Source organism: Fusarium phalaenopsidis, assembly GCF_050370095.1.
Source record: "Fusarium phalaenopsidis strain FUZ10S chromosome Unknown contig_32318, whole genome shotgun sequence".
Classification (NCBI taxonomy): domain Eukaryota; kingdom Fungi; phylum Ascomycota; class Sordariomycetes; order Hypocreales; family Nectriaceae; genus Fusarium; species Fusarium phalaenopsidis.
In genome coordinates, this window is record NW_028145398.1 from 130,399 (window position 1) to 145,829 (window position 15,431).

Genomic DNA, 15,431 nt, shown 5'->3' on the forward strand with positions numbered 1-15,431 from the left:
TGCCTGCTTTTTTATTTCTCCCACATTTTGAGCCAATGTTCCGCAAAAGACTAGTCGCATGTGACATTGTAGCACATTTCCCGGCCAACACACCCAAAATGCATAGCCAATCGCGCATCCACGAACAAAAGCGCCATTGGTGATCATTACTTCGCCTTGTTGCTTGAACTGCGAATATAAGGCTCCGAAGGGAAAACCTCGGCCTCTGCTGTAACCCCATCGTATAATTCTGCCCACCGCGATCTCAGAGCCTCTGGAGTTTCCCATGCATTCTCAGGGTCTCGAAGCCAGAGCCGTAGAAGATGTCGCCTAAGAGAATTGTTAGCCCAATAACAGCCCGTGGTTCGCATAGGTAGGGCACTTACTGTTGGGTCGGCGAATCCGTAAAGCCGTCTCGCGCATGAAACACAGCAAGGTTATTGACATATTGCATGTCGCCTTTCTGGAAATTGGTTGAAACGCTCAACTTTTCTCCAAGGAAGTGAAGAGTGTCCAGGGCTTCCGCCTGAGCCTCCGTAATAGGAGGGATATCTTGGCTTCGTGGGAGGGCTCCGAATCCGACAAAGTATCGGCGAGCATACTGTAGAGCCACTCGCTCTGGGGTCGACCCCGTAGCCTTTTGGTGGTAGAGAAGTGGCCCTGTAGCGAACTTCTTGTCCGCGTTGGTAAAGCTGGTATGGGTTAGTACCGTACTCAGGAAGCCAAAGCTGCCGCCTAGATCAGGGGTAAAATTCGTGTCCCCACATTTCAACGTCCCAGTTCTGGGAAAGAGTGTGAATCAGGTGAGGTCGGGTTCTAGCTATCTCATTGTAGACGCGCCATGTGCTGGCCAGTCTACTAGCTCCACCCTCCAAGGCAGTCTCAAGACAGAAGAGGGAGACGATATCACCGGTATCAGTGTGAAAGACTTGCTTGTCAGTCGTGTATGCAGGGCTTCCGATCGCACCCTTCTCCTGACCTGAGCTAAGATCCTTGATGTGAGTCAGGACGACATCGGCAGGCTTGCCGTTGAACTTGTTGTCCTGGCGACCTCGTTGACCTGCGATGTGCGAAGAGATTCCAACATAGATGATGATATTCTCTTGTCGGGTGTATTTGTCGACGTCAAGACCGCGAATCACAAAGAAGCCATGTCCTGTGTGAAGCTCATCTGAAAGTTTGCGTAGCTCGGCATGCAAATGAGGCAGAGGGAAGGTTTCAGGGGAGATCTGGCCGAGAGGGATGTTAAGAGCTATATGAGTGAGCAAGTTTACTAGAGAGTTTGAGAAGTGGAATTGCGACTACCTTGGAAATGCTTCAATGCTTGATCAATCTCGTTCGTTTGATCCGGGGACAACACATAGGCCCAATCGTATGTTTGAGCAACTGACTCCCCATCCCAGACCAGATCGCCCGTCAACTGGGTTGGAAATCCCTCAGGGACAGCCGAAGGCAAGGTTTCAGACTTGAGTCTTTGAGCCTGACGGGCTTGGAACTTGGCGTAGTCTGGAGCGTACGCGATATCGGGCTGTCCAGGAGGAGCCGGGGCAGCTGGCGTGATGACGACAGTGGCGGACATGATGCTTCTGTTATTCTGCTGTTTTTGATGAGTTGAGTTGTGAATGAAGGATACAAACTCTTTAAAAGACTTGATGATATTCTCCATTATTACTAAGACATTGGTGCTGTTTGGCTGCGATATACGCAAATGCGATGAGGTGATGTCACATCGAGATTGCGCCATCTCTTCCGCTTACATCAACGCTGGGGTACATAATATCTGGAGAAATAATGCTCCTGTGTGACTAGATCTTGCATCAAGCATCAAAAAGATTAAAAAAGCAGAGTTAAGAATGAAGGTGATGAAGAAAAAAAGTGTAGGAAAAGAAAGAAGGCCAGCATTTCTAACAACAGTCTCTTCTTTAGCACCCCCAGCTCTTTCGTGAATATTCATGCCTCAAGAGACGTCCATTATGCCGAAATCACTCTCTGAACACCTCCAATTTGGCTTTCCCTCGTAACAGAGTCCAAGCCCAGAGAGAATCGAGAACAAGAATAATTCCAAAACTGAAAACGAGACTACCGCCAAAGACCCAACTATGATACCGCCAAGCACTATGCGTATCCAAGTGAGCAACTTGGCAAGCGATGGCCCATGGCAGCACATAGAGAAGATTGCTGGCGAGGCTTTGATAGAGGTACCACTTTGGTCGGGTTGCCAGTAAGATGGTGGCCAACTGAGTCGACATGGCGTAGAACACATAACACCAATCAAGGGTTCGCCACATATATGCCGTGACTTCAGCAACTTCGTGCGAGCCGCTGAGGTAGGATGCAAACGAATAGGCGCCGTAAAGGGTGAGAAAGATGGCAAGCGGAACTTCAAAGACGATTGCAAGAACCAGGGACTTGAGCGCAGGCCGTATAATTGCGAGAATATCTTTCCAGCTCGCCCTGGGTCTCCGCATATTGACTCCCACTTTTCTCCTCCATTCTCCCCAATTGTGGCCGATGAATTGAAGGGCAGTTACCTCTAGTGATTGCACGGGAACCATGACCAGTCCCCAGCGGATGGTGTTGAAGACACCCCAAGCCGTGGAGTAGACGGAGCCGAGTGCGACGATTGTCGTCACCAGCCAGAGGTAGAGAGCGTTTCTAACGGCAGACTCAGTGAAGAAAATGAGGCCAGGACGAAGGAAAACTTTGAGTGCTTGGAAACCTGGGCGTAGTCGGCGATGTGTCCGCGGCTCTCGTCGCAACTCTCTCAGGACAGGTCGGGTATTTGACCATAGAAAATAAGCGAGTCCGACGAAGGAAGCAACAAGATTGCAGACTAGCTGAATAATGCCTTGCATGTTGACAGTCGGCGTAAAGGGTCCCACATGCCACTTCGAGATAAGAAGAAAGTCGAGCAGGATATTGATGGCGAATTTGACCGAGCTGATGGCCAGAGGAATATCGGGTTTGTCCAGAGCTCTCGTTGATGTTGCGACAGCCGTTTCGAGGATCCCGCTAAATATAGTGAACGATGAGATGCGGATATATGTCAAGCTCGCCTCTCGGACTTCAGAGGGTACGAAGCGTCTTGCGAATGCCGGAGCCGCAGCAAGAAAGACGATGCTCAAGATGAACCCGGCGAGAGATTGAAACGCAATCAGGGTGTGGGTCAACTGAAGACGCTTTGCAACATCCCGTGATGCCTTGTCTCCGATAATCACCCAAGCGGCTCTTGGAAGGCCCTCATTGACAGCTTCGGCGGCTGTGTTCATGTAGGTGTAGGCATCTGTGGTTACCACCATGGAGGCGTCAATGCTGGCAACCCAGAGCTTGGACAGAGTACCGTAGAGAGCTGGAAGAATGAAAGATGCGAGATTGAAGAGAAGAGATCCTCTGTATTGCGTGCGATGCCACGGAAACCTGCGACGCCACCATTTTGGGTGTTCAGCCCGTCCGGCGATCTCGGGGTCTTGTTCCATGTGTGAAGGGCAGAGCAGCTTTCAAACCCAAATGTGTAATTGATGGAGCAGGAAGTAACGATAAAAGAAGAGAGTTTGAAGTAATGATCTGAGGAAGCGAAGGCTTGATAACCTTGGGTAACTCGAGTTTACCCCTCACTGGGAGTGGTCGGCCTCCTGCATGAACGGTAAAGTCAGAAGACTAGGTCATAGAGAGCATGTGTGAGTGGACGGTGTCAACTTTAGTAAGGGAACCCTCTGCGCGTGGGCTTTTGGATAATAAATAAATTAGTTTCAACTTAATATCTATAGTATTGAGACCACAGGAACATATCACACCCACTGTTACCATTACCTTCGGTGTTAATTTTGATGCCCTGGCTACCTACGTAAGCCGCCATGTCTGCCTTTCTAGCATGTCCTCCCCAAGTGTGCAGTTTTCAAGCTTCAGTAAGCCGATGCGTTCCCAGTATGTGTGTACACTCGGCGCCGACTGCTTCTGTTCTTGCTTCCAGACGACAAGTATGTATGTGCTGTATGTGTCATACCCCTTCGTACGCGAAGTACCCAAGACGATGCCAGACCATGACTGTCGTCGTCATGATCCCTCCGAGTGAGCGAAAACTCGCCTTGCCACACCCTATCACCAGCACAAACCGTGCCTATCCATTCTCCGCAATCGTCAACTGTTTCTATTGTCCTTCGGAACCGGACTGTAGTTGCGCAAGCCGTGATCTCGAGGATGTGCTGCTGGCCAGACCAGAGGTCCTTGCTACTGTCATCGGCCGTGCTCAGCTGGTTGTAGTAGCTATCCCATGGTACAGCGCCACCATCTTGGCCACGAGGAATAATAGATATGTCCACGTCAAATCCATAATGTTGATGGACGAGAGGTTTACGTCCACGCATGCTTTTAACCACACCATGCCATCCAGCCCACGACCAGCTCGGAAACCCCAGTCGTCGGCGGGCCGGCTGTTGGAGGTGCCAGCAGAGTCCTTTGATGAAGCCATCAGGAGTGGGGAGATAACTCCAAGCTTTTGCCAATTGGCCGTCGTTGCATAGAATCGGCACGCCGCAAATGTGGTATATGGGCTTGTGTTCCTTCTCGCTAAGAGGCTGGAAGATGCCGAGCCCTTATCAGCAAAGTAGAAGATCTTAGGTACAGTAGCAAATAAACTAGTTTTCAACTCGATATCTGCAGCTTTAAAAACACAGACCTATCACACCCACTGTTAGCATTATCTTCAGAGTTAACTTTGCTGTATTCTCAGCCATGGTCGACCACCACGTGCCATAGCCCTGTCACAAAAGAGACCAAGGTTGCTCCGAGCAACCCCTCCCTCCTTGCTTTTTCACCCCCATCTAATCTCTTGAACCCCTTTCCCGCTCTTGACCGTGAGACAAACCACACATGCACGATGTCTGGAACTGAATCTCGCCCAGACCCCCCTGCAATTAGGGAGAAAGGCTTCCGGCTTAGCTACGGGAGGTTCACCGCCGCAGCTGGGGATGTTGGCCGGGTGGAGGGGTCTCGTCTGAGGGTTCTCTTCAACCCCGGTTCTCTTAGACTGAAAAGAGATCAGAAGGTGGCACAAGAAGCTGCTAAGGTGCTGAATACAAAACAGTTCTTGGCCGGTCAACTCAGGCACTATGGGATCAAGTTCCCGTCATCCGCAAACTCTGGGCAGCTACGCGATTTTTTGAGGGATGCTGTTTTTGCAGGCAAGGTAGGTTTTTTTTTTTTTACCATGATGAGTACGTAGCATGCCAACTAAACTGAAGCTTACCAACCTTAGTGCGATCATGTCCCAGGATCAGTGATGCTTCTCAGAGATGCAATGGAACGCAAACCGGCACCCCTGCACAAAAAATGGGAGGGCGATGTCCGGGCTTGGGACACGAGAAAGAAACGGAAAGAAGACGAGGCATTCAACAAATGCACAACACCTGGTGAACGAGCCAACTGCGATCTTGGACGGTTTCTGGACTACTACTTCTTGACCAACGGAGAACCTGATCAGACGAAGACTCCTGAAGCCTTTGCGGTGTATGGTTTTGATGGTATGGCATCGCTTCATCACATGGCTGAGAAAATCCCTGGTCTGTACACCATGAGTGGTGGTCCCGACGAGAACCGCACTCTTTGTATCGGCTGGGATCACTCTGCTGTTAGTCGTCTTGCCATGGCTATTGGCAGACAGGCGTACGAGGAGAAGAAGAAGAAAGAAGAGTCCAGGTGGGAGGAGACCATGGAGGCACACCAGAATTATCTTTCAAAGTTCGGTCAGGGAAGCTCGTCTCAAAGCAAGAAGACACCGGCCGGTAAAGGCAAGCTCTCCCGATGCTTTGAGCTTGGACGATGCATAGGCTCTTACGCCGTCAAATGCGACGCCGTGTCAGATGGTTGGTTGTCGATGAGGGACTTCACGATGGATATATGTGAGGAAAAAAACGGCACATTGGTCGCCGACTATAATTTCGGGATCATACAGGGAACCATGCTGCTGAGCCAAAGTGAGGAAACACTGGATGCGCTCACTGGTGCTGGACATGACTCGGACGATGACTCTGACGATGGATTTGACTCTGAAGAATTCGACCAAGCCGAAGAAGACGACGACGAAAGACCAAAGACGAAGAAAAGACTGGCCAAAGATATTGGCGCAAGCATAGAAGGTACTGCCTCTGCATCAAAGCGACGAAAGGCTACACCATCTCTTGCTCGCCGTGTCTATTATCGACTCAGAGGCCTTGAAACCGGTCAAGGCGAGATTCTGCCCGATCCAGAACCCGGCCACTTGGACTTTATCAGTGATAGCTGTGCTACGTTTGTTGGTTTGGCCTATCGCTTTCCATACGCGGGAAAAAATGTCGAGTTTCGAGGATACAAAGTGTCTGACGTCGCAAAGAGGCGAGCTGCGGGATGGGACGACTTTTCGTGGAGGGCTTACGAGTCTGCAAGAAGGGGTAGGTGGCCCTGAAAAGATATGCTGGTGCCATTGTGAAGTATATATGTAATGCAGTTTGGGCGTGATCTAAATGCGAAGACTCCGTCATAGTATGCCATCGTCAAGCAGAGTCACCGCCAACTAAGTTGACTGTTTTGCCAGCCTTGAGTTTCTTTGAAAAGAATATGCTGCCCTTTCCTGAAGATTCACCCCCCACAGTAGCCTCGGATATCGTTTGGCCTGTTCCAACAGTGACGTTCAGAGCATTTCCCAGGATGCTCATAATCGAAGCCTTGGTAAGCGCCCCATCCTTCCATTCAGCATCAACCACAAACCCGCCCTTTGCCACAAATCCCTTGAAAGCCCCTTGTTTTGAAGATGGCATTAATGCAGGGAGAATCTGTATCACACCGTTGCTGCTTGATAGGAGTGACTCGGCAATAGCTGCAGAGCCGCCGAAGTTTCCGTCGATCTGAAATGCTGCAGGAGGTCCCATGTTGAGGAGACTGTCGTAAGTAAGATTGAGGAGGAGGTGAGTCATGTCAACTTCAAGGTTCTTGCCCTGGCCTAGTCGGGCTCGTAAGGCAGCGAGCCAAGCACGAGACCACCCCATGCTGCCAGCATCATGCCTGCGGAATAATTAGTACCCAAAGACGCGTCCCTTATCCGGCCCTTGGCACTTACGAAGCACGCCGTTCTACTAGTTTTCTGGAAGCTTCCCAGATCTTGGCATTCTCTGGGGTGATCTCGGATCCCGGATACAGGCCGTAAAGGGGAGACAGATGTCGATGTCCTGGCTCAACTTCTTCAAAATCTTCAATCCACTCCATAAGAGTGCCCATTCTCGGAGAGACTTGTAGAGGCGGGAGATTCTTACTCAAAGAGTTGGCCGTCTCGACCAATTTGTCTCCGGATTTACCCAGGACTTTGGCCGCCTGCACAAAGTTTCCGAATAGTTCGCGCAAGATCGAGTTGTCTATCGTTGCTGAAATCGTCATGGCACCAGAGTTACTTCCGTTCTTGTAAGAGGCTTCTGGAGAAACGGACGGATTGGTCACCTTCCAACCCTTATAGTCTGTTAGGAAATCCTCATAGAACTGCACTGCGTCTTTGAACAGATAGTAGTTCTCTTTGAGGAAGTCTTTGTCCCCGGTGTAGAGGTAGTGATCGAAAACGTGTTGAAGGAGCCATGCGTGCCCCATAGGCCAGTAGGATCCTTGTGCGTATATATCCTGGGGTGCCGCATCTCCCCAAATGTCGGTGTTGTGATGTGCGACCCAACCGCGGGCATTGTACATTTTGCGTGCTACTGGTTTGCCAGTCTTGTGCATCAGCTTCATGTGAGTGAATAGAGGCTCAGTCAACTCGGCCAGATCTGGTGTTGCGTTAGGACTACCGTAAAAATGCGTAGTTGGGAGGAGGCTTACTCGTGATCTCGGCTGGCCAATAGTTCATCTGAAGATTGATGTTGATGGTATACTTGGAACCCCAGGAGGGATCTAGAGCATTGTTCCAAATTCCTTGAAGGTTTGCAGGCAAGGTCCCAGGGCGGGAGGAGGAAATAAGCAGGTATCTCCCAAACTGAAAGTAGAGACTGAAGAGGTCGGGGTCAAAGTCGCCTTGGGCTAGAGCCTGACGTCTTTTGGCCGTGGTCAAAGCCTTCTGCTCATCGCTCGAAGTACCAAGGGATAGACTCGCTCGCTCGTACAGCTTTTGGTAGTCGCTCACATGGCCTTCACGAGTTTGCGAGTAAGATGAAGACACGGCCTTGGCAAGTGTCTTTCGAACTGTTGACAGAGGGTCGCGTTCCCGGACAGTAGTTCGCATGTCGATGTATATCAAGGCTTCGTCCGCGTTGGTTACGACAATTTGATCACCGATTTGACGTTTGGATCCACCTTTGATGGCAACCCGAGCCCCGAAAACTGCTTTGAGCTGATTCGAATTGAATGTCGAGATGATGGTATCGCCGTTTTCAGCATAGGCTGTCTCCACGAACCGATTCTGCTGGTTGGAAGGTCGTTGGAGTTTGATGTAAAAGCTTAGAGAGCCTGGCTTAGAAGTAGTGAGCTGAACGGCCATGACGTCTCCTGGCTTGCTGGCAAGGTACTCCCGCCCGTATGAGATACCATTCGCTTGGTAGTAGACACCTGCCGTGCCGTCGCTGAGGTCAAGCCATCTTTCATACTTGGTAGCTGACCCTTGGTTTTGGAAGTATATTTGAAAGTCACCCCCAGGCTGGTACATTCGCATGCTGGACGGTACACCCGAGAGTCCCAGATTGGCCTCGAAGGTAGCGTCTTTGACATTTCCCTGAGCGAGAAGCGACTACACCTTTGGAAGCGTGTCTTTGGCGTCTGGATTGACTCTGTCGAGTGAGGTACCGCTCCAGAACGAGTCTTCGTTGATGTAGATGAGTTCAGTTCCAGTTACCCCCTTGATCATTCCCCCAAGCCTTCCATTTCCGATGGGTAGAGATTCGTTCCAGAGACTAGCAGGAGTGTCGTACCACAATCTCGAGGGGTTCGATTTGGAGTTGGGAGGATCAATGCCGTGGCATGTTGGAAGAGCTCCCAAAGTTGTCAACAGGAAGAATATCCGCATGGTGAGACGAAGGTTGCCGCGTAGTCTTTGGAGCTGAGATGAAGTCGGGCATAAGCATAAGCGATAAACTACAATGAACCATCAGAACCCTTTTGTAGTTTTGAAGGCTTGCATCTGCTTATATATGGATTCATGTCTTTATCCATGCAAGCTCAAAATCTGCGATGTAAAGAGCTTTGGATTGGTGGGTTAACTATTCAGGGAAGACTGTTTTCCGAGATCAGGCTAAATCGGCTCTTATAAGCCGTTTTTGAGATCGACATTGCAGATTCGAGTGCGGAGAGGCAATTATAGAATGATCGGCACATACTAAATCCCTGCCGTCGTGTGAGGGAAAGCTTAAGAGTGAGGGGAAAGACCGCGAAGGAGTGCAGAGGTGGACGGATAAATCGAGAGAAAGGAGGGGTTCGGTTGAAGGGAGAGCATTCACGGTTGAAGGGAGAGCATTCACGGTTGAAGCGCCTAATTAGGAGATTTGTCGATGAGAGTGGCTTTTTTCCGATGCCCAGGGCGAGAAGTTGAATCTTGTGAAGCATTTGGTTGGTTGCAGTGAGCCGTCAAGTGTGCTGTCAGTAAAGATGGGGTGCCGAAATCAGGCTGTAGCCGAGAATCGGTACAAAGGCCATGGGTGGTGGCTGATTCTGGGGGCTACTTACACCGATTCTCATTCAAATACAACTGTGAGATGGCGATCAGGTGCAGCCGAAATGAAACCAGGCTGCGACTATTGATCAACTAAGCCATGTCAATTGTGCAGCTGAACATGTCAGCCTGGCAGAGCTGTAACGTGCACCTTGATAAGGCCACATCCTTGTCGGGAAGAGCCCTGATGCATTTGGACTCGCCTCATTCTGAATTCACCTTGGATCTCAGAATCGGGGCAATATGTAAGGGGTAAAGCTGTTAGCTAGATCCTTGCTACTGCATTGCAGACGTGTTGGTCGCAACCGAGCTCATTGTTTCCCCTCACGGAATTCAGCTGGCTCGGTGTCGCCAGCGCCAAGGCGGCCTGACAGGCGCACTGCTTTGCACAGCCCGAGCAAGCAACTTGCAGCCTTCATAATCGCAGCGCGGCTGGGGAATCAGGGTGGCTGTGAAAGCGGCTTGGGTGGTAGGCAGTAATGGCACAATCTCTTTGCTGGTCATTGTTGATTGGCTACTCTCATTGGGTTAGGCAAAAATGAGGTGAGGCATCACGCGGGGCTCAACAGCATGTCCATTTTCCTGAACGAGTTTCCTCTCCCGTTCCTGATCTCTCTTGAACCTCAATTTCGATCCGTGAGTTTTTACTGAGTCCGACCTTCCACATAGATGCACTAACATACTCCAAGCATCTCAACCACAATGGAGGCCTTCAGTTTAGCCGCGTCGATCATGCAAGTCATCGACTTCGGCTCGAATTTCGTCGTCACAGCCATCGCATGTACAGGTCGTCATCTTCGACCCCCGAGGACCTCGTCGCACTCCGGAGTCTTCAAATAAACTCAGAAAGCCTTGGTGCTGTCTTGGGAACACTGAAAGCTGACTGTTGCCGACTTGCTAATCGTTCATCTGGGAACGAAAATGATGGCATCATTGCTTTGGCTAATGAATGCTCCAAAGCTCTTCAAAAAATGCTCGACACACTAGAAATCGTCAAGCCTTCGAAAACCGGAAACATCTGGAAGGCTATGAAATCCGCTGTGGCACTCAAGTGGAATGAAAGTAGCCTCTCCGCTCTCCAGAGCCAGCTCAATGACTTCAAGCATCAAATCAGCCTGAACTTGCTCGTTTCTGTTAGGTAAGTAGTAATCCAGAATATTATTCTTATCCTTGCTGGAGCTAATACCTTTGAAGGCAATATTCGCAAAAGAGCGTAACACAACAAGACGAGATTCTTCGACGCCTTGACCGGCTCACAAGAGACACCAGTGCGTCTGCACGGGAACCAATCCCCTCAATCGACCAGTCTGGCTTTGGATCGTCGATCATTCAGCTTTTGACCAGGCGGCTGGGCCAGGAAGACGGCGAGGCTGAAAGAGCCCGGCTTCGGAGCGCCATCATCAGCGCAATGTTGTCTGGAGACGACGACATTGAGACATCCTCGAGCATCCTTCTTACCGACGACCATCGTAAGAACCTTGAAGCAATGTTCCTAGCCACTCTTCACTACGAAAGTATGGCAGATAGGGAACTGGCAATTTCTGACGCACATGAGGCAACATTTCATTGGATTTTCAACAACAGCGAGCATCAGACCGCGAAGTGGTCAAGCTTTACAGGCTGGCTCGAGTCGGACGAACAGGTCTATTGGATCACTGGAAAGGCTGGATCAGGGAAATCTACCTTGATGAAGTTCTTGACGCAGCCTCACCAATCCCAGGATGCAGCGGAGAGCTCCAGGAACTTGCCTCTAGAAACTCGTTGCACCGAGTACCTTGGACGCTGGGCCGGAGACCAACGTCTCATCATGGCTTCCTTTTACTTTTGGGCTGCAGGTACTACTGCCCAGAAATCTCACAAAGGGTTATTCAAGACGCTCCTCTCACAACTTTTTCGGGCATTTCCAGAAGCTATTCCCTTCACGTTTCCCAAGCAATGGGGGGTGCTATCTCTATTTAATGAAGTTTCCAAAGAAGTCCCGGAACGAGAGCTGCGCAACATGTTCAAGCGAGCCATACGGCACATCTCCTCGAAAGCAAAAGTCGCTCTGTTCGTGGACGGACTGGACGAGTTTGAAGGTGATTTGGAGCCACTGATTTCAACAATGCGCGACGTGATATCTCACTCTTCGTTTGTCAAACTGTGCACCGCGAGTCGCCCATGGAATGAGTTCCAGAAGGCCTTTAAGGACGTGCCTAGCCTCCGACTTCAGGACCTCACCCGGTCTGACATCCAGAAGTACGTCGAAGCGAGGTTCAACGAGAATCAGAAATATAGGGCTCTACGGAACAGGGAGACTGGGCTCACCGAACATCTTATCAGCTCCGTGGTCTCGAAGGCGTCTGGTGTGTTCCTGTGGGTCAAGATTGTGGTGTCCTCATTGCTTGCAGGACTCAGCCAAGCAGATCGTCCAAGCGACCTAAAAAGACGACTTGATGATCTAACAGCGGATCTGGAGGGGCTATACGAAAGGATACTTGATAACATCGACCCCTTCTATCTCGAGCACGCTACCGAGTACTTCACCCTCATGAAATCATGCCCTGAACCACCTTTCGCCTTGCTCTTCTCTTTTGCAGACGAAGAGAACCTTCTGGATTTACCTGGCAGGCTTCTTTCCAACAATGTCAAGAAAGACGGCATGGCAAGCCTACTTGACCGTGTGCAAGATATCGCAACCAGGCTGAACAGTAGATGCAAAGGCCTCCTGGAGGTTGTTGAACCCATTCCAAAACCGGGATCTCGACACCCTGTACTCACGTACCATGGACCAAGGATTCAATACTTGCACAGAACTGTTCGAGATTTCATCGACAGCCCAAACACCACAAGACGACTTGGCCGCTATCTGCCTGACTCTTATGATCCCCATCTCATGCTTTTATACGCCAGCGTTGTTTTGGATGCAAAATGCAGCCCATATATGACACAACGGATGATGATGAGAGATGTCATGTATCATGCGGACCGAGTGAGCACAAACTCGACACAGGAGCTCGTGAGGGGATTGGACCGTTATCACGAAACCCTCTCAATCAGGTACGCTAATGAGAAGAATTTCCGCCTCGACTTAAGAAGCCTTAACGGTGTCTACAATGCGATGAGCCTGGAACAGCAGTTTATGTGTCTCGCCATCGAGTATGGGGTTGTAGGCTACATCAACGCCAAAGTTGACGACGGAGGCTCAATCCTCCTGTTCAGAGACCGTCTACTTGAGATATCCTTTCGGGAGTTCAGCCCCACCAGTTTCCGTCGTCCCGTGTGGAATTTTGTCAAAAGGGGCTTTAAAAGCCCTACGACAGTCTCATACTCTTTGCTTCATATTCCCTTCCTACACTTCTCGCCTTTACCCTACGACCGACAAGCCGAGGTGGCCAAGGCCCTGCTCAAAAGAGGAGCAGATCCTAATCAAGCATTCAAGTTTCGCTTCAATGGTGTCGGGGCGGTTACTACACCCTGGAGGTTATTCATCGGAGAGATTATCTGTGCCTTTCTTTTGAGGTCAAGGCTAGCAAGAAAGGCTCGATTAGCTGTGCTTGGCGAGATCACACGACTCTTGATTGACTACGGCGCCAACGTGGACCCTTCGAACGTGGAAGCAGCTATCAAACTCTTGGCGGCGCAGCCAGATAGAGATTACGTCTTGAGTCGCCCAGCGTGGTCGGTACACGAAGCCATTTACTCGGCTTTACGCAGAATGAAGAAGGACAGGGCATCCCGGAAGCTTGAGTTTGACAAGGAGCATCAACGATATCTAGGAGGGGGCGCCCTCAAGTTGAACCAGGACCCACCCGTGGAGCGTCTTCCATATCGGCAAGAACCTTGGCATAAGGGAGGACGAACACGGTATTATTCTAACTGTTAGCTTCTCAGCCGTAAAGGTTCTATATATATAAGATCTATATATATAAGAGATTAAGGAATGGGATTTCATAATGGAGTTGTAGCAGCAGCTAACTCTCCGAATGGAGCCACTTACACCTGATCTTTCATGCCTAGACTCGTGTCTGGTCATTATGCTCCCCAAAACCTCGCCCAAGCTCGGACAAAGACATTCTTCTCCTTCAAAGCCTCCCTATCACTCTCTTGGCCAAGCACCTCCTCCCAGAACCGACATTCCTCATCAATGGCCTGCTTCTGCCCATCGGCATAGATATCGACAGTAGCGGCGTTCGCCATACGGGTACCCTTGAAAATCTTCCAGAACAAGAACATGAAGGCGAACCACGCCAGACCAAAATAGCTAGTAATGAACCCCTTTGTCGACCATGGCTTGAAGGTGTCGAAACCGATAAAGATGGTGGTTAGGGTACCAATGAGGATGGACACATAAGGCAACCAAGATGCGCAGGGGACGGTATAGGGGAACACAATGCCTGGCACTGGCTGTGCCACGGATTGTCTGAAGAGCGACTTTTTGAAGTGGTTCTCACCCTGACGAACAATCCCCTGTGCCTTGAGAGCGCGGCACCAGCCGAGGAAAACCAACGACATGGCTGTGGCGTTGATGACAAGGGCCACGGTGGTAAGGTCCACGAACCAAGAGAAGACCTCTCCTGCGCTATTGGATGCGACGAGAAAGGATAACAGCGAGATGATGGTGACAGCCGTGACGCAGACCCATGGCACGCCACTCTTGGTGCACTTCAAGAAGAGCTTGGGTGCCCGTCCGTCCTGGGCAAGCGAGTAGAGGGTTCGGCTGGAAGAGTACAGATACGCGTTGCCACAGGACCAGCCGGAGAGAAGGATGAGAAAGTTGATGAGGCCGGGCAAGAATCCCTTGATGCCGAGGTTCAAAAGACCAAGAACCCAGGGAGATGCCGCTGCGCCAGCCTCGCCAGACTCGATCGCGCCCAGGAGTCGCGAGTCGCGCGAGTTGCATAGGATACCCACGGCGAGGATTCCCACGATGTAGAACAGCAGAATACGGGCGGCGATCATCTTGGCAACGCGGGGAATCGTCTTTCACGGGTTCTGGATCTCGCCAGCTGCCAGGGAGATGATATCGGGACCTCCAATAGTGAAGACGACGTACCGGACCGATATGCAGATGCTCAGAAAGATACCGGTGGCACCATCGGTGTAGTAAGGATGCACCATGTCCCCGTTCTTCCAGTTGCGAAACCCATACGCCTCACCTGTGGGATTTGCTCCGACCATGGTGAAAAAGGTCGCTAGGATCAACCCGATCAGCAGAAGGATCTTAGTTGAGCCCATGACGAACTCAGCTTCTCCATACCACCTATGTGATTCTGTCAGTGACTCTAAGTGTGACTAAGAGTATCTAACTCGCTTACCTGACTGCAACCATGTTCAGAAAGAAGCATACCGCCATAACCATGGCGATCCACACAGCTGGGTTGATGTCGGTGTTCCAATACTGCATGACAGTAGCGACGGCCGAGTACTCGGTGCACACTAACATGGCACCGGCGTAAAAGTAGGTCCAGCCCATGGCAAAGCCCAAGGCGGGATCGACGAAACGAGCGGCGAGTTCGTAGATGGAGCCACGGATTGGAAGCCACGCCAGCATCTCGGCAATGTTGACACAGGTTGGCCAGATGAATCCGAGGCCGTAAATCAGATAACCTATAAGCAGAGGGAGCGGGCCAGCCTTGGATAGAACCCCGCCGACGCCGACGAAGAGGCCGACGCCGATGCCACCGGCGATGGTCATCAGCTGGACGTGACGTGGGGTCAAGCCGCGACGAGTTTGCAGCACAGTGGTAGGGACGTGGTCCCCGGCGAAAGTCGAAACGTTGTCATCGCCGGTATCCTTTTTGAGCGAGGCGGTCATGAT

The 15,431-nt window shown here is 50.8% G+C and overlaps 6 protein-coding genes across 6 annotated transcripts; 2 read left to right on the forward strand and 4 right to left on the reverse strand.

Annotated features, from left to right (window-relative positions):
* Positions 1 to 146: 146 nt before the first annotated feature.
* LRP88_12444 (TauD/TfdA family dioxygenase) lies at positions 147 to 1,558 on the reverse strand (the record flags this gene model as incomplete). Its single annotated transcript, XM_083248837.1, has 4 exons — positions 147 to 309; positions 366 to 671; positions 745 to 1,231; positions 1,285 to 1,558. The coding sequence occupies 4 exons, from the start codon at positions 1,556 to 1,558 to the stop codon at positions 147 to 149; spliced, it is 1,230 nt and encodes a 409-aa protein (XP_083095292.1).
* A 403-nt stretch (positions 1,559 to 1,961) lies between these two features.
* Positions 1,962 to 3,455, reverse strand: LRP88_12445 (uncharacterized protein; the record flags this gene model as incomplete). The annotated part of the gene is made up of 1 exon (XM_083248838.1): positions 1,962 to 3,455. One exon carries the CDS (start codon positions 3,453 to 3,455, stop codon positions 1,962 to 1,964), a length of 1,494 nt encoding a protein of 497 aa, XP_083095293.1.
* Positions 3,456 to 5,275: 1,820 nt separating this feature from the next.
* Positions 5,276 to 6,418, forward strand: LRP88_12446 (uncharacterized protein; the record flags this gene model as incomplete). Its single annotated transcript, XM_083248839.1, has 1 exon — positions 5,276 to 6,418. One exon carries the CDS (start codon positions 5,276 to 5,278, stop codon positions 6,416 to 6,418), a length of 1,143 nt encoding a protein of 380 aa, XP_083095294.1.
* An 88-nt stretch (positions 6,419 to 6,506) lies between these two features.
* LRP88_12447 (glycoside hydrolase family 95 protein) lies at positions 6,507 to 8,989 on the reverse strand (the record flags this gene model as incomplete). Its single annotated transcript, XM_083248840.1, has 4 exons — positions 6,507 to 7,014; positions 7,070 to 7,760; positions 7,813 to 8,685; positions 8,770 to 8,989. 4 exons carry the CDS (start codon positions 8,987 to 8,989, stop codon positions 6,507 to 6,509), a joined length of 2,292 nt encoding a protein of 763 aa, XP_083095295.1.
* A 1,613-nt stretch (positions 8,990 to 10,602) lies between these two features.
* LRP88_12448 (uncharacterized protein) lies at positions 10,603 to 12,054 on the forward strand (the record flags this gene model as incomplete). The annotated part of the gene is made up of 3 exons (XM_083248841.1): positions 10,603 to 10,769; positions 10,826 to 11,976; positions 12,029 to 12,054. The coding sequence occupies 3 exons, from the start codon at positions 10,603 to 10,605 to the stop codon at positions 12,052 to 12,054; spliced, it is 1,344 nt and encodes a 447-aa protein (XP_083095296.1).
* Positions 12,055 to 13,645: 1,591 nt separating this feature from the next.
* On the reverse strand, positions 13,646 to 15,428 carry LRP88_12449 (amino acid permease-domain-containing protein; the record flags this gene model as incomplete). Its single annotated transcript, XM_083248842.1, has 3 exons — positions 13,646 to 14,593; positions 14,663 to 14,873; positions 14,929 to 15,428. 3 exons carry the CDS (start codon positions 15,426 to 15,428, stop codon positions 13,646 to 13,648), a joined length of 1,659 nt encoding a protein of 552 aa, XP_083095297.1.
* Positions 15,429 to 15,431: the final 3 nt, after the last annotated feature.